Source organism: Micropterus dolomieu, linkage group LG22 (genome assembly GCF_021292245.1).
Source record: "Micropterus dolomieu isolate WLL.071019.BEF.003 ecotype Adirondacks linkage group LG22, ASM2129224v1, whole genome shotgun sequence".
In the NCBI taxonomy this organism is placed as follows: domain Eukaryota; kingdom Metazoa; phylum Chordata; class Actinopteri; order Centrarchiformes; family Centrarchidae; genus Micropterus; species Micropterus dolomieu.
Genome location: NC_060171.1, coordinates 25978517 through 25999009, shown reverse-complemented (window position 1 = coordinate 25999009; position 20493 = coordinate 25978517). Strand labels below are relative to the sequence as shown.

Below are 20493 nucleotides of genomic sequence, written 5' to 3'. Positions count from 1 at the left end.
TCTGTATGGAAGACAATAAATGCCATGTTTGTGCTTGCATTTTACCTCGGTCTCATGTCTCATGCCATCGGACAAGTTTAACAAACTGTAACTTAAACTGTTGCTTACTTTAAAACTCACCTTCACCTGGGTGATATACTTTCGGGTAAAATAGGGAATTCTGCTTTATTTCTTGGTGCTGATTCAAATCACCGTCCTTTGTGCTTTAAAATAAATTATTCTCTTGGGCTGTATTACGAACTGTTTAGAGTGATGCAGAGAAAAAAGGTGTTATTTTTTTTTTTTTTTACATTCTGACCTATTGTGCTGTCTATGTGAATGCATGGATACAGGTACCAACTCCAGAAGCAAAAAGATCATCTCCGTCTAGTTCATTAAAACGATGAGACAGCGAAATAGACACAAGTACAAAGTCACATACAAATCTACGGACAGGTCTTTTATTTACTTGTGAAACCAATGAAACACTGTTTTAAATGGAGGAGAAACTGTGAAACACACTGAAGTACAGCATACAGCTATCGTTCTTTATAAACCAGGTTGTTTTCATTTTAATTGGATTAGTCTCTCTCCATCCACTTATGCTATATTGTGCAAACAAACCAAGAGAGTTAGGTCACCAATGAGCCTGCGTGGGGTCAGAAGTTACTTCTGGACCACAAATATTTTAATCACTCTGTGGATGCAAAGGTAACAATCTACACTGTTAACAAAGACAAATCAAACAAATTTACACAGAGAACAAAAAGAGTCCACACATTTATCGCTGCTGTAACAGAAATGTTTTTATCCATCATTACAACACTATACTGGCTATGTAGTCTCAGCCTATCCGTTTCATATCAATCTGGCAAAAGTATTCAGTGCAGTGAGCAGAAAATTAACATTAAACACTTTATGAGACAAAGAGATGGGACTTCAATTATGCAACAAACGTCACACATTACATCCATCTCAGTCAGACTTTGCCTCATTCCTCTTGTGATCAATACAATATCTCGATTGTGTCAAAGGAAATTGACAGCAGTGCTGTAACTTGTCTCCCTATATTTTGTATTTTGTTTTGAGAAAGTTGTGGACACCCCTGCTGTCCTGCCTTTTTTGTCAGCCTGCTGGTTAGTTCATGGCGACACAAATGACTGAAAGATTTAGGTATCAGTCTACGACCGGTGCTACTGTATTGCTATAATGCATAGTGCATAATTGTGCTTGGTCAGTACTGCATACTGTTTGGAGGAAGCATGTGGAGACAGCTAAACATGGAGATGTTACGATGACAGACAAGTGTAGCTTGGGATACTTGAAATGTCAATTTGATTGACACTGTCATTGTAGGAGGAACTAAGGGTGATCTGGGGTTGTGACCACTACAGAGAAGACAATGAATACTTTATGGTAAGAATATGATGTTGACATGACAGAGATGGTAGCTCTAGAAGAGGCACACCTTTGGGGAATTTACATTTCATAACTAAAGTTTAAAAGAAGGTGGTCAGTTCACTCCATGATCACTTAAACCTGTGCAATTCAAAAGGCAAAAATCCAGGCCAACAGCCCTAGTCCTGATCTCACACGCTCAGCCTCTCGTCTATCCGATCTGAGCTACATAACAGACACAACCATGTCACTAGAGTCTGCTGTAAAAATAAATAAAAATGATAGGAGGTATAAAATTGTTTTTATGCACATGATTTGCAAAACAATCTCTGTATAAAAAAAACACAAGCATCCCAAGAAAGACTAGTGACGTTAGAAAGGTAGCTCAAATCCACCCATCACCACCAAAAAAACAATTTTTTTGTCCTAAAACGATAAAATGTTTACCTTCATTAGTCTGTTTGCAATGTCCAACCCAATGTTCTCTAACACTCCTATGTAAAAATGGCATACATATTTTTCAGTTATTATACTGACAAAATCTAACATTTTAAATGCCGTATATTATGGTTAGGCAAGTTTTAAACCAGTTCACTAGGTCAAAAAGAACTTTCGCATTGACAAAGTTCTGCTTTTGGTTGTTTTCACCACAGCAGTGAAACACGTCATGATATCGTGATCCTGAAGAAGGACCAACAAACACAGAAAAAAACATTCCAGTAATAAATATCTCAGAAACTCAATATGTAAATAAACAATTGATAGAGTAAATAAATTAGAAATAAATACTAATACGAATGAGGGAAAAGTCATTTGTCACTCTGGAATTTTGCACCTCAGTTCAGTCCTTTCCAGAGAAGAAGAGAGTCTTCGTCTTCATCTGCGACCCAGGTAACCAGGAGGTCCCGCCGAGGGCCGGTCCATGTTGCGCCCCAGGGTGGGGGGGGGATGTCACAGAGTCCAGTAAGCACCAGGTTTGACTGCTAGGTTTGGGGGAGTTCATCTGAGGGAATCCCCGTCTACAGTGTCTATGTCTCTGCATGACTCCTGCCTACTCGACCGAGGCCAGGGCCTGGGCTGGAGCAGCTGGGTTAGGTGCCGGGGGGGTGGGGTTGCTGGGCCAGACAGTTACGAGGGTCGCAGGGGGAGAGAAGGCTGCTGCCGCTGGACAGGAGTGTGTGGTGTTCCTGGAGGTCTGCCAAAAATTTAGCACTGCAGGAATGCAGGAGATAGGAGACAGGAGAAGAGAACAAACAAGTTAAAAAGACTGGTCATTGAAGGACTACAAAGGAGGAGAACCGTTTTTGGAAGAATAAGGTTGCATCAAATCGACAAACAAAAATGCAACACGTGACACCGGCAAAAATACTGACATGGTTTTGTTAAAAGGAAAAGCTAAAAATTTTTTCAAGCGCTTTCTTGTTGGTGGTGAAATGAGAAGATTGATACCACTTCTATGTACTCTAAATATAAAGCTATTGCAAGCAGCTAGTTAGCTTAGCATAGCAAAAAGACTGGAAACAGTGGGTAAAACTAGCCACAGCTTCAGGTCACCTCCTGTAGCCTCGTCATCATCAGCCCGAGACACCAGGAAGCTTCATATTTAGTGTTCAGACATGATAGTGGTGTCAGTCTTCTGAACAAATACTTGTCAAGAAAGTGTATAAACGTATTTCAGGCAAACTACAGTATTCCTTTAAAACCACCCTTTGTAACATATTCAAAACAAAGTCTTTGACGAGAACATCTATAGAACAAAAGAGGGAGACAAAGGCAAATATGACTTAAGATCTGTCAGCAGTTGTCTTGTATAAATGTCCATTTTGTTGACAAAAATAAAGAGACACAACTTGTTGCCCAGTCTGTTGGTAAACACAAACATTATTGGCAACATGTTGGTAAGTGAATGCAGTTCTTAAAGGTAAGAGATCTTCCTTACAGTGGACATCTTGACTTGTCAAACTAATGATGCTAATTATGACTATTGGCTAACTGAAATGCCTTTATGTGACATTTCCATCGTTATTAATCACACCTGTGCTTTTCCTGCCATGGGAAGTCAAACATCTATCACAGTGAAAACTATAGTGCGCATCCGAAGTTAACCTAGAACTTTGAAACTACTTTTTTTTTTACCCACAAAAATTGAAAGTTAAGAACAAAAAGGAGAATCAGCGTTAAATATATACAGTAAAAGCATGTATAGAAAACCGCCATGCAAAACTATACATGCAAAGTGACAAACAATTCCTTCACTCCCCCGCCCACTGAGAATGATTTATGCAATACAAGGGTCTCAGCCGTAAGTGTTCTTAACTGGTTAATGTAAAGTGTGAACTGAGAGCATGCAGGAACATGTATCTTGTACAGATGCAAAAAAAGAAACTGTGAGCATTTAATAGGATGTGATTAGCTGCAACTGGAATTCTGTGGCGTGTAATAAATAGATAGATAGTAGATAAATAACCGACTACTAGCAGGTTCTACAGCTGGTTACCTGCGGGCTAGGGAGGCTCTCCCTCGCCTTAGTTGTGGGGAGAGTGACGGTACTGAGGCAGCAGGCTGCTGACAATCTACAAGAAACTGATAAATTAGACAGATATACAGAGTGGTGACACTCAGGGTTAGACAATAGCACAGAGAAAACACGGAGGAAAAGACAAGGGAAGGCCTTGTCAGAGACAAATCGACTACTACTGGTATGCTGCTACGATAGCTCAGGTTTTTATACTGAAGAACCAATCTGATCCTGGTCTATACAGTTGTTCTTATGGCACTACTATAGCAGGATAATATTTATTTACATAAAAACTTTTATTGAAACTATTTTACACAACCCTTCTGCAATTTTACTTGACTTTGGTTCTCTTCGATAAGAAAAATGTTTCTCCTGCTGTGGAAGTCAGTGTCTCAGAATGTAAATGAATGGGAAAAGCCTCAGAGAAAAGAGAGCAAGTGGAGAAATATGAGCAGAAGAAGCAGAGGGAAATACTTGAAGCCAGGCTGAGTATAAACCAAGTGACTGCTTCTACTGCATGTCAATTACAGCTTGCATAGTGTGAATATAACTAATACTGTAAAACAGTCTCATCTGACCACACTGACTGGACCAGTCTCTGCACATCTAGACAATCAGCACTGGAGGTAGAAAACACAAAGCACCCTAAGAGACAGAGACATGGACACAATTTACACACACACACACATACACTTCTAAATCCAATACTGTATTGATCTGTATAGCAGAAAAAAGGGAAGGGCATACACAGTGGGGGTAATGCTGAACAATCCAATCCTGCTCAACTCCACACTAGTCGTGCTTGTCCGTTCCATTTAAAAATTGTTTGTTTATAGGATCACTTATGATATATATGATTATCTGACTTAGGAGAATGAAGATCCAGAGAGAGGTCAAACAGCATTTGACAGGAGAGAGGGGAAATGTGTTCAGACACTGCCATCTGGTGGAAGAAACTGGGAATACTGAGAGAGAGGTTTGTCAAGAAATGGACCATCAGTGGGGGAATACATGGATTTAGCTTACTACATTGTGGGGTAAGAATAGAGGAGAAGTGAACTGAAGACAATCAAATAGGAGGTTGAGGCACAGAGAGGAGGTCTGACTGGTTTCCATACTACTCTGGACAACACATTAACCGTGTAACACATTTTAAGCCTGTCAAATGCTTTTTGACATATCTATAAATAAATAAATATTACAACATATAATAAAAATATCACAGGTTTAATAAAATATATTAATTACATTTAATAAAAAAGCAAAATAAAGATTCTAACATGTAATTCATGGAGTCTGGCACAGGGAGGTGCTCTGAGTCACTGTAAGCTGAAGCAAACACTGCAGCCATTTTTTTTGTTTGGTTTTCACTTTGAAACACTTCCCAGTACTAAGCCAGTGATACACAATGTCACATTTTATCGTAGCAGCTATTCAGATGCAGAAAAAAGATGTCTGATATCAAAATCGTGATGATGTTTGTATGCAGTCCAACTTTCATTCAACCTTAACAATAACAAAAAGGCTGCTCAGTGCTGTTTTTGAAGGCTTTTTGAAGATGGAGCAAGCTGTCGGGGTCGAGTGCCGCTGCATGTTCAAACCATAGACATGTGAAACCAGTTTTTCCTCCTCTCTGTGTCCCACCTAATCCTGAGGCTCTCTGGGAACTGTGTACATAGTGGATATTGGTGCTGGGTGTGGAGACGATGATGAATCATCGCCTTCGCCGTAGGTGAGGAGATACTGTGGCCGGGCTACTGGTGCTGTGGGATGTAGACAGTTGACCTTTGTCTTGTCTCGAATAAATGAGTCGTCGGCACTCTAAGGTTAGCCACTCAGGATCTATTATGATGGGCTGGGTGCCCGTAGACCAATTAGGGTAACTGATGTTAGGCAGAGTTGAAGTTGAGATGTGGATTGTTTCAGAAAGTGGGTCTGAAGTCCAGGCAGACATGGACGGACAGGTGGTTAGCTCTACAGAGCGAGGACTACTGAGGGTCAAGGGGGTGTTCAGGCTGTGGGTGGGGATAATGTAAGGGTTTAGGAGCCTGGTGGGGCTGGAAGGAGCTGTGAAGGCGCCTCTGCGACTTACTTTGGGCGGGCTGCTTTTAATCTTGGGCACTTTAGCGCCACGGCCACGGTGGGTCTGCTCATGGTCAAACTCCAGATCCTCCAGGCGTTGGGTCAAGGCCAGTTTCTGCTGGATGGCCATACGAAGGAGGGAGTTCAACGTCTTTTTCTCATCCTCTGCTGCTGCCAGCTGCCTCTGCATCTCATCCAGCTGGGTAACGTACTCATCACACCTACAGAGAGAGAAGTAAAAGTACAGAGGGAAGAAACAAAGATTTAGCAGGAGATCTCTTCTACACAAGCTAATTCTATTTATTTTTTAAGGAAATTTTAAATGTTCACTTTCCCAGCTTGGTTGCCTCTTATTTCCCCTCTCACCTTGTGGCAAACATGGCCCTGAGAGACGAGAAGGTGGCGGCATCTTCTTTCAGAGCCTTCAGCTCGTTCCTCAGTTTCATCATGGTCTCTGTCACCATTGACTTTTCATTCTCATACTTGCTCTTCAAATTTGCCAGTGCAACCTCTGCTGTCTACAATGTGGATAATTTAACATTTCATTACAACATGTAGGCCTAAGTCTGGATTGTGTCTCCGACACATAAAGGTGAGACACACAAATGAGAGATATTGCACCATTTCTTTCAGTTTGCATTGTTATTACATTTTTCATGGTACAAAGGACAAAGAAGAATCCCTTTTCACCTGTTTATTGGCCTTCAGCACCAGCCTGAGTGTGGCTATCTGCTCTCTCTTGGTACTGAGCAAGGACTTTAGTTTGAGTATCTCCTCCATGCACAACTCCTTATCCTTGTCAAGCATAGGTGCCAGCTCCCTGGCTGCAGCTCTCTGTCTGGACAGCTGCAGTGAGCGGTCGACTGCTCTCTGGAGGTGTTTGATCTGGTCTCTGATGATGGCGTTCAGGTTGTAGATATTCATGGGCTCCTTCCGCAGGTCCCCACCTGCCTCTGAGGGCACTGGAGATGGGCAAGGAGAGATGCTGATGACATGGGAGCCCGTGGGGTTGCGGGTGGGGCTGCTGTGACAGGATGGAGAGTCCCCAGTGTTGGTTGTTGTCTCACTGTGATGGGCGTCTTTGGATGGGGAGTCCAAAGGACTGCGTAGGGATTCGGAGGAGCAGGCTGCAGACGCTGCAGCGAGGCGTCGTGCCAGGCGAGGTGAGAGCAAAGCCCGAGGGTCTTCTGAGCCTTTAAGGCTGCCACTGCGTGTGACGCGGCTCTGGCGGTAGTAGTCAAGCATTACGCGGTTGGGTGTCTCATTGTTGCAAAGACAGACGTGGTGGTAGAGCTGTGCCAGTTCCTCACTGAAGGTTACCAGCTCATCCTGTGCTGCATTCAGCATGCCCTGGCTCTCTGTGGCTGTGCTCGCGGCTGCTCGAAGCTCTGCCTCCAGGCTCGCCACCCTCTCCCGGCTCTCACGACAACTACGCTCCAAATGAGTTACCTGCTTGGAAGAAATCAGTTGGAAATGTGCAACAGGATGCAAAGCAGAATTGAGTGAGATTAATATTGTCCAATAAAAAAAACTGTTGCAATTGTTTGCAATGTTACAATTGACGTGGCGATATTAACATAAATATTACTGCATGTAACAAAGACAAACCTGTTCACTCAATGCCTGGACCCTGTCGTCACTGTGGCTGTCACCCTGCCCCTCCACAGCCTGGTTGTACTTCTCCTTCAGCGCCTTGAGCTCCGCTTTTAGGTCGATCACCTCCGTCACCGCCACCTTGTACTTACACTCCAGGATCTCGAACCCATGGATGTCGGGATCATAGTGGCCATTGGCTGGGGGTGATAAGGAGCCACCGTTGGGTTTCTCACTCTCCTGTGGGTCATCAAGCTCTTTGTCTCCATTGAGACATTTCATGGCATTAACGTGTTCCGTGAGGCGATGGACCCGCTCATTCTGCTCGGTCAGGGCCCCCTGTGTGTGCTGGAGCTGGGTCTGTGACTCCTGCAGGTTCATGAGCAGCGCGGCCTTCTCACGCTCCACCTGCAGGATGGGAGGATACACATCCATGTGAGAGGCAAGACAGTTAGGAAAAATACAATGCTGCATGTGTGTTTAATGACATACATGTGTGTGACTTCCAAGTTCTGACAACCAACTACTGGCAAACATGCAGCATAATTTAACCTATGAATGTGCAGCAATTACCCACAATAAATTAAAATTAACATAACAAAAGAAGCAATATTCAGAGGTGGCTAATGAAAGCTAAAGTATAGCAGGCTCAGTTCCACAAATGTATAATCAGTATGACTTGCACAGCTCCATAACATTAAGGGGCTAATAAAGACAAAGACAATGTACCATGCAACCATCACTATTAGGTAGCAAGTGAACACAGGAAAGCAAATCATGGACATTGACAACGTATCATATAAGTTAACCTGTATTTCTGACTGTACAAAAGGTGTACAATGACATGTGGTGCAGCTTGCTTATCTTAAAACCCATTGGAAACGACAATGGGAACTGAAATAAAGTGCTGTTTAATTACTTCCACACAAATAAATATGTTTAAAAAATGTAAATGTAATGCCTAGGGTGATTAAATTGAGAATTTTTTTCAACAGTGTCCATACTGAGAAAGACAAAATGGACTTTACAAGGTTCAACTGCCAATTAGAAGCCCGATGCTGCTGGCGTTTACTTCTTTCCTGGAATAATCAACTTGTCAGAGAAAATTGATTAGTGAGTAATTGTGTTTATAGAGAAAGGCACACTGCTAATATAGCAGCCACTGATCTGATTTTCTATTTCCCTGGGGAGCTCAGATAAGGCAAAAGTGTGCACTAATGATTTAACTAGATTTCAGCGTGAATTTAATTTACCTATGATTTTTAAGTCGTTCAACATACTGTAGGTATTTCTCCTGTATGGGCTGCCTGCTCATGTTTATTATGTATGTGCTGCACTCAGGTGACTCAGTGAAAAGTAGTTCCTATACTTTATTACATGAGCTCTATATTTATACTCTATGGATGTAGCTTATCACAGTGCAGATTTGGAAGTTATTGTGGTATGAATATAAGTGTACTGTGCCTGTGGACCTGTGGCCTGTGTGCCTGTGATTTTCCCTGCCCAGGCTTCAAATGAAAAGCCTGTTTCTGTCTCTGTCTTGCTTCTGCATCTGCTCCCCACGTCTACTGGACACTTATCACCCTGACAGGGCTCCCTATGGCACATGCAAATGTACTGCCACTGCTGCTGAACACTTTTTGCTTTGCTATCCCACTGAGATATTAGCACATATAATACATTGTATGCAACACGTTTGTCTGTCACTGCTAAGATAATTGTATTATTATGCGTTTCAGCATATGTACTTTGTGTCATGATATGGTTTAAATGCTTTTTCAGTGCCATTATTTGTATGCTTGTCTAGAAAACATTTAACATTTAAGTAAAGCCTGTGTAGAATTTTGCAGTATTTTCTTCTCATCCCCAAACTGTCATCACCTTTTCATTTCCTTGCTGTTGCTGTGTGAACAGGGCTGCTTTCATCGTTGGAGCGATGAACACCGAACACAGAAAAACTAACACACCAAACAAACATAGACAAGCACCCACATAGAATGCAGCAGGGCAACAGATAAGACCCCTCGGCCTCTACACTGAAAACTGAACTGTGGGAAAGTGGATCAATACAGTCTTCTTCTAATATATCTTCTGTGTGTGCTGTTGGTTTCATCCTTTTTTTTGGAGTGTCGGTAGCAGGTTTAAATATCCACCAGACAGTAACTAAAAACACAACAAAAGTGATGTTCCAGTGGCGTCAGTATTGACCTTTAAAAGGAACATTCAATGCTATAAAAGAGCTGAACAAAGATTAAGGGCTTTCTAGCAGGTGCAAGTCAACACTGGTCATTTTACTTGGATTATTATGTGTTATGAGTTTAGTTTTGGGTTATGTTTGTGTTGTATTTTTCCCTGTGTGTTTCTGGTTTTGCCATTGTTTTATTTGTCTATCTATCTGCCTGTGTTTCTCTCGTTCCTTGTCCCTAGTTATTTATGTCTTGTCTCGTATCTTAGGTCTTAGTCCTGCATTTTAGTTCTGTGCTTTAGTTCATGTTAATGTTATTCCTGGTCTGTGTATTTCTGTGTTTCATTATTTGATCTTGTCTTGTTAAGGGTTTTGTAGCTTAGTTTATTCTATGTTTATCTGCATGTTTTTTACCTCTTTGAGTCCTTAGTCCTATGTCTCCATGTTTTAGTGTAGTCCTGTCACCTGTTTGGTCCAGTCTCAGTCCATGCCCTGATTTTGCAGTCTTTCCATATTTTGTGTTTTACTTTGGTAGATCTGTCCTGGTTTGTTCCAGTGCGCTATACTTCCTGTTTTATTTTGTAATCTTCTGTGCCTGGTGTTCTTGTCTAGCTTTGCATCCTGTTCTGTTCTCCTTGATGTGACCCGCCTGTTTTATGTTCCCGTCCCGCTCGTTTGCCTCACTACTTAATGCCTGTGTTCTGTTAAGTCTGTGTTGGATCATTGTGGTTAGTCTCATGTGTATGTTTGCTCTGCTCCCTCTCCCTACCGTTTTATGGATTTTTGGTTCTAAATGGATAACCTGGTTTTCGTTGGACTTGTTGTATCTGCCACTGTTGTGAGTATGCCTTCAGTTAATTAAATATTGAACTGAACCTGCTCAGCTCTTGTGTCCTGCGTTAGGGTCCTCATCCTTGCTCACACACTCTGCAAAACCCTGACATTATGGGTATTTAACGTGGGATTTACTGACCCTGCGGTGACCCGGTCTTTTCTTATGACCCACCTGTAGCAGCTGCTGTTTGAGTTTCTGCATCTCCGACAGGTTGAGCTCACTGAACAGGTCCGGCACAGGGTGCAGGCCCTCTCCTTTCCACCCTGGTCGGTAGTCCCCATTCATCTTAGCCAATCCGGTGCCAGCGTGAAGGTGGCCGTTGCGGCGGTTGCTGTCCTCATTGTTGCCATTAGCAGCAGGTATGGCGCTGCCATTTGTGCCATTTGTTCCGTTGGTCTCCTCAGGGAACTTGAGGCCCTCAACGCCAGTGACGGTGAGCGCCAGATGGGCCCCTGCTCCGTAGACGCTGTCACTCAGGCTGATATGGTGGGCCAGCTCCTTCCTCAGAGTGTTCTTCTGCTCTCGCTCACTCTTGAGGGCATCCAGGGCCTCCTCCAGCTGACCCTCAGAAATTTCCTTCAGACGTAATGCATCTTCCAGCTGACTGTTGAGAAGAACCGTCTCCTCCTCGAGTACCTTAATTTCATGCTTCAGTCCCTCATACTCCACCTGATTGGAAGCAGAAAGGACAGGCGGGGGAAAAAAGGACAAGAAAACATTTAATTTAATTACTTAATTAATTAGATTCTAAAACATATAAAATCCTGTTTGCTAATGATTGGGTGGCCCAATTACAGGTGAAAATGGAGAGGAAGGTGCAAGTAAAACAACAAAAAAACAGCAGCGGAGAGAGAGCAAGTTAAGAAAAAGCACACTTTAGACATAATGTGTCCCCTTTGGGTCAAACACCACACAAATTTTCGATCAACACGCCAGGATGATGCGTCAAAAAACTCTTTAGTCATTTGAATTAGATTACAAAGCAGGTAAAGGCATTCATTTTTATTTCACCTCAACACTTGCTGATGATGTAACCTTTAACAGTAGGACCAGCAATATCTAAGTCTTGTAACAGAAGAGTTTTATTTTGATTCATGACCTTAATCTATTCCAGCCCAGCACAGGTATTAGATGTTGTGTCCATTTTGTAATTGCACAGGGGATCCTGTAGCTCCTTAAGGGAAATAAAGGAGGATGAAAGCTAGATGAGAGCACTGTATGATCTAATGCGTCCTGGAATGGATACTGAGAACATAAAGGGGTCCACATTTGAGAGGTTGAATTTACGAAGTGATATTGGGAAATTGAGTGACATCATTCATCTCAACGGGGGTTGGTGTTTCATCATGGAAAGCCTGTATGGGACAAAATTGGCTGGTTTGTGGTGTAGCTGAGAAATGAGAGAGTGAAATGTTACACCGTAATAACATTATGATCTTCATACTGACCTGGCTCTGCTTGAGCGTCGACACCAGTTTCTGCAGCGTGATGTTCTCCTCCTCCAGCTCCGTGTAATCCTGGAGCAGCCTGGTCTCTCTGAACTTGTACTCTTTAATCTCTTCCCTCATCCTGCTCCTCTGTAGCTCCAGCATCTCGTTATTCTGGAGAAGAGATAAAAGAGTGGGGGGGCAAAGATGGTTACAATGAGGAGAGGAAAAGGAATGAAGTCGATTCATAACTTAAATCCGTGCCAGATATTTTTCTTTTCCATCAGCTTAAGGTTGGATGATATGCACAGTCTCATAATGCTGATCAATGCAACTGACACCAACGCAGAAAGTACTTTTAGTCATACACATACTCCACACTCTCGGACATATACATCTCCTCTCTGATAGCATCAGGATGAGAACATGCATCAAACACTTTCATTATCTTAAATGCCATGAGTCAGCACGCTCCATCTCCCAGACAGATCATTATTTTAGGTCACCTGGTGTGCACAGATAGAAACATGAGCATATGCTGGAGATTAACTTTCGATGAGAGAAATGCACCAGCGACAAAAGTCATAAATCTAAGTACAGTAGGCGGCAGCATGGGGAATATGTTGAGACCTCAGCAAAATCCTCTGTGCTCACACAACTACTAATGGTAAGTTTTATTCCAGTGAATACTTGGACTGTTACTTGTTACTTTTTAGTTGGTAGTAGTGGTATAAGGGGTAATTTCAATTATTTGCTCAGCCCAGGTCACTTAAAAATAGTTTCTTTGTTTCACAGTAGTAGAACGTGGGCAATTGTATAAACTACACTATTTTTCAAGCAGAATAGGAATGAGATTGTAACGACTACTGGACAAGTATGGAATACAAAATAATGAGCAATTTACAGTATATGCGCGCATGTGCGTACTTCTTTCACTGCAGAGTGAAGCTCCCCTGCAGCTCTCTGTGCATATGGCAGAAGTGCTGACCCAGAGATAGTGTCAGGAGTGGGTGGGTATACACACAGGAGGGAGAAACTCAGAGACCTGAGACACATATGGGCTCTTCTGTGCTTTGAATCTCCAAAACTTAAGTATGTGTGTGTTTAGGGGTGGATGACAAGTGTGGTTTTAGAACTGGTAACTGGACTGAAACTAAAGACCATTACGATACAGTGAACCTTTTGATATGTACAGTTGCTGACTGCAGCTCCTATACTCTTGAAGCTAATGGAGCCTCAACTGCAATGTACACTGAAGTACAGTAGGACTGCTCCTGCAGCTGCACTGAAAATACATTTATACCAATCTAGGAAAAGAAACCAAATTACATTGTAAGAACAAACCTTATTACCAGAAATAACTTTTACAACAATAACACATCTTTGGATGCTGTATTATTGATTATAATGACCTTCCCTTGCTACATGCTGTCCAATTACATATTCATGAAAACACAGGGAATTACACTGAGCTGGGTATGAAGTGCACAGTATTAGAGGCCAATTATCAGTCAGTGAGGCTCTACAGAAGCGTAGATGATCAGGGGCTATAGTGGCCGGGGTCAGGGACAATGTGACACACAACACTGGCAATGAGCCCGCCACAGACCAGAGCTGGCCAACTCACCCCTGATCTGGAGTTCACAGCACAGACTATGACATAGACTACTGTGACAGCTTTATTGGATTCATGACACAATAGCAAATATGGCAGGAATCCAGCCATTTTGTATTCATTCATCAGTACCACCACTGTTGCTGCAATAATGGGGAATGAATACAAAATATTAACACAGGATCGAGAATAAGTATACAGTAACAATACAGTACAAGTTCAGGCAGAAGATACGCTGTATGTGCCTGTCTTCTACATAAGAGAAACCGAGGCGCTGTGATTTCATAAAAACATATTATTTGTGAAATTTCTTGTTTGCATAAAAGGGTTACACTGCGATTTCAACTGCAAAGTAAAGTTTTCCCATAAGTGTGCAGTGTGACTGCAACACCTGCCTCACACGATGAGAAGGCGACTCCTCCTCCTCATTAATGGGCATCACACATGCAAATGAGGGTTTCAAAGAGAGCTAAGAGCCATTTGATGAATGCATCATCAAAGAGCCACGGTCACGATGCAAACAGGTTACATCTGTGTATGTGAAGAATAACAGCTCATCGTGAATATATCAGGTAGTCAGCTTTCCAAACGAAAATATTGTTCTGTAAGCTCGATATAATGTGGAATTTCTGGACTAATTGACCTGTAGTTTTGTGTATGATTTTATTTTTCTTACATTCACACTGACATATGACATACAACAAATGTGTCATTCCTTGAGACAAAAAATAATACATACACAGAGTATCAACTCACAACACTCCATGATGAATATAGTGAATGAGAGTGTGTGTGCTGTGGGTGTAGTGCTGCTTGTGTGATGAGAGCAGCGTGGCTCACTCTGTCCCTCCACATGTGCCGAGCTCAGGGCATTTCACTTATTCCCCAGCTTAGCACCGGATTTGCCCCCCACAATGGGGTCGTGGCCACGGCGTCTGACCCCAGCTCGAACTCCTCGACACAGCGGCTGCAGACATGTATGAATGCGTAAACGCGTGCTTTGCACGTACACACATGCATAGTTTTCTCTGCGTGAGGTCTGATCTCTTTCTGCCCGCCTATGTGATCCTTTGGCCTTTATCAAACACACTGATCTCATGTAAGTTCATGTACAGTAAATTAGGCTAAACAGAATGTGGAAAATAGTCTGTTTAAAATTCGAGAAATTGCAAAGATTAAGGAGATGTCTACTTCCAGTTTGGTTTAACAGTTTGTTATACTTTTCTCACAATCCTGAGTTACCTTTTTTAAAACTCTTTACAAAGTTAACACAATCATGGACTGAGCTGCAGATTTTTGTTTTTGACTTCTGCGACACAAAATGCATTCAGTGACCACACCTTTTTAAAATAAAAGTGATTTGATTTGATAATCAAACTCAACAACTTCCAAACCTCTATGAAACCACTGCTTATTTTGCACATCTTAAATTTCCTGTAAACTCCAAAACTAACTTACCACAAAACAAATTCACATACCAGTTGCTACATTTCTATGATACACAACTGAAAGAATACTTCAAAATGAATATCCATTGAAAAAAAATAAATAAATAAATGCCACCAACCACGGCTTTTCCCCATTTTAGTTTAGTTAGGGATTTTGCAATTTTACTTTACTACTATCTAATCAAAAACATCTTACTACAAGGAAAAAAATAGAAAAATAGGGAGAGAATTTTAAATTACTACAAAATTGAGTATATATCCAAATACATTAATTCATATATACATACAGACACGAGTTCTAGTGTCAGCTAATGCGATGCTGTTTTCTCACATTTATCCTGATTTCCTGTGTATTCCTTGTCTAGCATGAAATGACAACTCAGTCTTCAGCCTCTGTAACTGTCCACAAGCTCACCTCTCGCAGCTCCTGCACAACCGTGTTGAGCCTCTCGTTTTCAGCCTGGGCGTTGGAAGCCACAGAACGGCTTAGCGTCACATCCGTCTGCAGCTCCAACAGACGGCCCATGTAGTAGGCCTCCTTGGAGGCTGACTCCTGCAGCAACGTCTCCTCATTGGTCTCCCCGTCCTCTGCCACCTTACGCTGGTTGGTGTAAGCCTGGCCGAACGCCTGGGGAGGAAGGAAAGGAAGCAGAGTAAAAGCAATGCAATGCAAAAAGAATAGTAATAAAAAAGAATTACACAGCCAACAAACATCTTTTGCGAAGTCAAAATTGATGTGACACTGATCCAAATCCTGTCATATAACATCAACATCCTAATCCATGTGAGGGATTTGCACTCACTTGCATGTAGAGAAAATTTTAATACACAAAATCACACTTTCGGCCACCAGGCGTACTCCTGCTGTACTTTTGACCACCGGCAGTATTGACAGCATACTTGCAGGGGCTGTCCCTCAAGGATAACTGCTTTCTGGCTATGTGGGATGATGTTTCACTGTGATCAATAGACACACTGTTCCCATTTTCCTGACACAGGTTTTCACAGCACTGAGAGCTGACATGTCATGATAAAGGAGCTGAGGCTTGATTGTTAAAAATCAAAGTACGCATCAACAGCAAAACAGGCCAGACCTAACAGCACTAGATCAAACTAGTGCTGTAACAAATGCACAAAAGCTCAGTAGAGTGCACTGACCAACAACATTTTTGCCAAAGTCAAATTTAAATATATACAGTTACTTTGTGCAAGGTTAGGGGAATAACATTCTCTTTCGTCTCTGTTGTATGAATGCAAAATTTCCCTGAATGCAGCCTGAATGTAGACAGAATCATAGTCCTAGATGCACACTCCTCGACACACAAGCAGCAGATGCCTTAGTGGCCCAATAAATACTATGAACCATCCTTCACCTTCTCAGCAGACAAGCAGGAAAAATTGATATATTGCCTGCAGTGTGAAACAATGAATCTATACTGCTTCTTCTAAAAAATATTGCCAAATGAAACTGTAAACAATACAGCACATTTAGTTATTAAAGTCTTCAGGATCAGGACTTGACAATGCAGACTAAATCATAAGGGGTGATATATCTTGGACTAGAGCATTAATAATTCACAAAGAGTCTTCCCAATCCCACCTTGACATAATAACATTTTCTCTGTTTGGTACAAGCATCCATTATTTTGAGAAGACATAACTATGCTCAGTGTGCAGCTGACTTTTCTTCCCACCGCACTGGCTCTTTAAAATTGTTTTATTTACTTCTGATTCATGAGCTAACAGGTTAAGTAAACGGTGTGCAGTATGCTGAGGTCCTACTATTAGATAGGGGCAATTTATTACATCAGAAATCTACTTTAGTACAGACCTTGGAGTATCCAGAGCACTACTGGCACAGATAGGAGCAGCTGACTCGTGGATGTTCAGGGTGATAAGTTATGAGTTCAACACCCTGTGGTGCTGCTACATAAATCGACGTGTAGTTGCGTGCGAGTGAATGAGAAGAAACAATTTACAGGCACAGAGATTGGAACGTCACCTAATTAGCTTCATTGACTCCCTCTGTCATATTTTAAATACTCATCACCAGCCAGCACTGCAACAGTAAATGCTGGTTAAACAACAGATCCAGTCACTGCCAACACTGTCCTGTCATGTTGATTGCAGCCGTATTCAAACAGCTTCAAATAAATTAAAACGATACACACACATTTCATTTACATGCTGTAAATCAGGTAAATAAACCACTATTCATTCAAAAAGGCACTGATTCCCTTGGTAGGCATATTCATTCCAATTCAATAGATCCCTTTGTTTTCCCTGTGAATTACAAATGTAACAGTTAGCATATGAATAAGAGCCAGTAATAATCAGTCCAGCAAAACGGCTGTAAATACAAAGAACATTTAGCCACTCAACCACAAAAACTGTCTTCAAGGACTTGCTTTGTAATGACTGGAAAACACTCATGCAAAAATACTGTATTATAATTCTCTCTCTTTTTCCCTCTAAGTCTTTCACCGCACCTCTTTTATTTCTCTCTCTCTCTTTCACACTCCCTTGTTCATTCGCCCTCGTGCCCTCTCTCGCTCTCTGGGGAGGCACAGTGTGATTGTAATGAATGATGGGGAGGGGAGGGCCCTCAGGAACAAAACAGCTGATTAATTCTAAGCACAGTGTGACTGAATGAGCTCGCATTCTCACTTCAGATGAGAGAGTCTACCAATGTCCGAGCAGGCCTCACAGCAACAGCTGAGCCCGACTGGGGCGGCGGGGGGCGAGCAACAACTCTAGACCCGCTGTTGAAGTCCAAGGAGAGAGTAAAGATTTACAGAAAGTGCAAAGTGTGTGAATGGGGACCACTACAAATAATATGCAAGAGTTCAGATGTCACTTTTAGCTTTGTTGTACCGTGACTGAGGGGCAATTCATAACAGAAAGGGCTGGGTATTGTTTTAAATGGTGTTGTTACTGATGATAAAATGACATCTAATTTTTTTCATTATCTTAGTTTGGTGAATATGAATATTCTGTATCCTGTTTTTTAAGCAACATTTAGTAAAATATGCGAAACATAATTGTTATATATCTTACAGTCTGGAAAATATGCTTTCTCACTTCCTTGCAAAGAGTTAAAGAAGAAGACTGACACAACTATGAGGTCTGTAAGCTAAATACGAAGCTTAAGCCAGCAATAAGTTAACTTAGCTTAGCATTAAAACTGAAGGCAGAGGCAGAAGCAGCTGTGAAAACTTTGCCTGAATAAGAAATAAATGTATGACATACTGTAGATGCTCAAAGAATAAGTAAAGGAGTATTTGGCCAAGCATTTCACTGCAACTTTCGACACTCTACTGACACATTTACTTCAGTATTTACACCTGATAAACATGCCAACAGACAAAAAGGCAGAACCACACAGTAACAGGCACACAGATAGAAGGACTGGCCCAGTTACAAGCAGGGATTCAGCAGCAACCCATCCACGGAGAATCGGTGGGTCTTGGATGAGTAACGAGAGGCAGATGGTTTCATAAGAACCCTGCTTCATGGGTTGAGCCGTGCTCCTCGAAGTCCGCCCGCTCCATCTGTCTACTGCTCCTCTTCACATTGAGCGACACTGATGGCTGAGGCTCAACATTTACACATAAAGGAGCAGAATGCTCTGGCCCCACTGATGCGGTTGCAGCATAGCTCCTGGTGGGCTAAAAATAACACTGTGACAGCTCTGTATGTTTCAGGCTAATTACATCAGTGTCACTGACAACACTGCATGCTGTATCATTATAGTGATGGATTTTCAGAGGCCCCTTATCTGTGTCCTAATTGGTACAACACAACACAGCTATTCAAGCCAGTGCAGAAGATTAATTTTTAATACCACTTCCTGAGGATGACATTAATATGGAGTCACTGACTGGCAGCCTGTTTGGTTTTGTGTACTGAAAACCCCACAATGCATTCAACCTTGAGGCTCCTTTGCCTTCTGCGCCTCAATGGATAATGTCCAGACAATAAAGTCCCCTTCTATAGATATTCTTCCCTGTGGCCATGGAAGGAGGAGCAGACAGTGGGAACAAACCATTCGCTGCACCAGTGTGAGAGGAGGAGCGTATGCAACACTGAAATCCTTCCCTGTCTGTTGCAACCCCTAATGAGGAGTCAGGGGAGGACCTGGGGGTGTGTGATCTTGTATGTGTGTGTATATTCTATTTTTACACCCAGGAGGGAGAAGAAGAGTGTACTAGAGAATTTCTACATCAGCAATTAATCACCACCGAACTTTCATGACTAACGTTGCAGCAGCATACACTGTAAAATAACAAGTTTATTTATAGATAAGTCATGTAAAGATAGCAATGTAGTCCAGACTTGCTTACATTTTCAAGGTCACAGAACAAAGCTTAGAGCTAAATACTACAAGCTGGAGTTCAACAGTGCAGAAATATGGACACAGGAAACTAATAACAATGTGTCCTTGTGTATTTCGGTTCTAATTAATGTGGATTTTAATTAGATGATCTGGATTACCTAATATATTAATGACGGTGACACATAAATTAACTGTTAATCACGCTACAGTCAGAAATTAATTGATGGCTAATTTCACAAAAAGAAAATAAAATAAGGTTGAGGATTTAAATTGTACCATGACAGATGTGGATTAAAAATTAAAATCAATTAGTTTTACAAACCCATTTATATTTTATGAACGTACAAGATGAGAAATGTACCACTTTTATTGCTCAGTCAGAGACATGACAGCCTTAAATTAGAATAACGAGAATGATTTAAATATCAACTGAAAGACAGCTTGCCGAGCTCTAATCTCTGTCTGCCAGTGCAGATTAATGTACGCAACATTTTGATAAGTTATGGGGAAGCAGAAATCAGGGTATTAGTCAACACATAAGAAAGAAAATTCTTATGAATAACACACACACACACAGTTGTGTCCTGTCCAGATGGTCTCCCAGCCAACCACATCAGGGATTTCAGTACCATGGAGAGAGACATTCAGGACTTCTGCTGAGAAACCATGCAGCTGTCTGCATCATGATCATGACAGAGCTGTGTATGGAAATGTGTGTGTGTGTGTGTGTGTGTGTGTGTGTGTGTGTGTGTGAGAGAGAGTGTGAGAGAGAGCGAGAGAGAGAGCGAGATCTGACAGAGTGAGATCGGTTGTAAGAGTGTTTGAGGCAAAGCCAAATAAAACCAGCGGGAACAAAACATTAGCTCAGTATCCCATAAATAATCAGCAACAGCAACAAATAGAAGAGACATAAGTCAGAAGCAGCATGCGATGTGTCAACCTCTAGTCACAAGAAGCACACAAACACACATCAGCCTGAGGTGAGTGATTTATTCCTAACTCACCCATGCACTCCTTTGGACAAATGCGTATTTGACTGCAGTACACAAGTCCGGGGAGGTAAACAGCAGAGCAGAG

The 20493-nt window shown here is 41.9% G+C and overlaps 1 protein-coding gene across 4 annotated transcripts in view; it reads right to left on the bottom strand.

Moving 5' to 3' along the window:
* Positions 1-420: 420 nt before the first annotated feature.
* bicd1a (bicaudal D homolog 1a) overlaps positions 421-20493 on the bottom strand; it is a 33259-nt gene continuing 13186 nt past the window's right edge. Inside the window, exons 2-10 of one of the 4 annotated variants that reach the window (XM_046038627.1) lie at positions 15496-15708; positions 12039-12191; positions 10762-11259; positions 7586-7978; positions 6668-7426; positions 6344-6495; positions 5988-6198; positions 3875-3960; positions 421-2589 (exon numbers count right to left, since the gene is read on the bottom strand). In XM_046038627.1, coding sequence (XP_045894583.1) covers positions 2469-2589; positions 3875-3960; positions 5988-6198; positions 6344-6495; positions 6668-7426; positions 7586-7978; positions 10762-11259; positions 12039-12191; positions 15496-15708 — 2586 coding nt within the window. In that variant the 3' untranslated portion in view covers positions 421-2468. The other 3 variants (XM_046038628.1, XM_046038629.1, XM_046038626.1) reach the window with 3 other exon arrangements.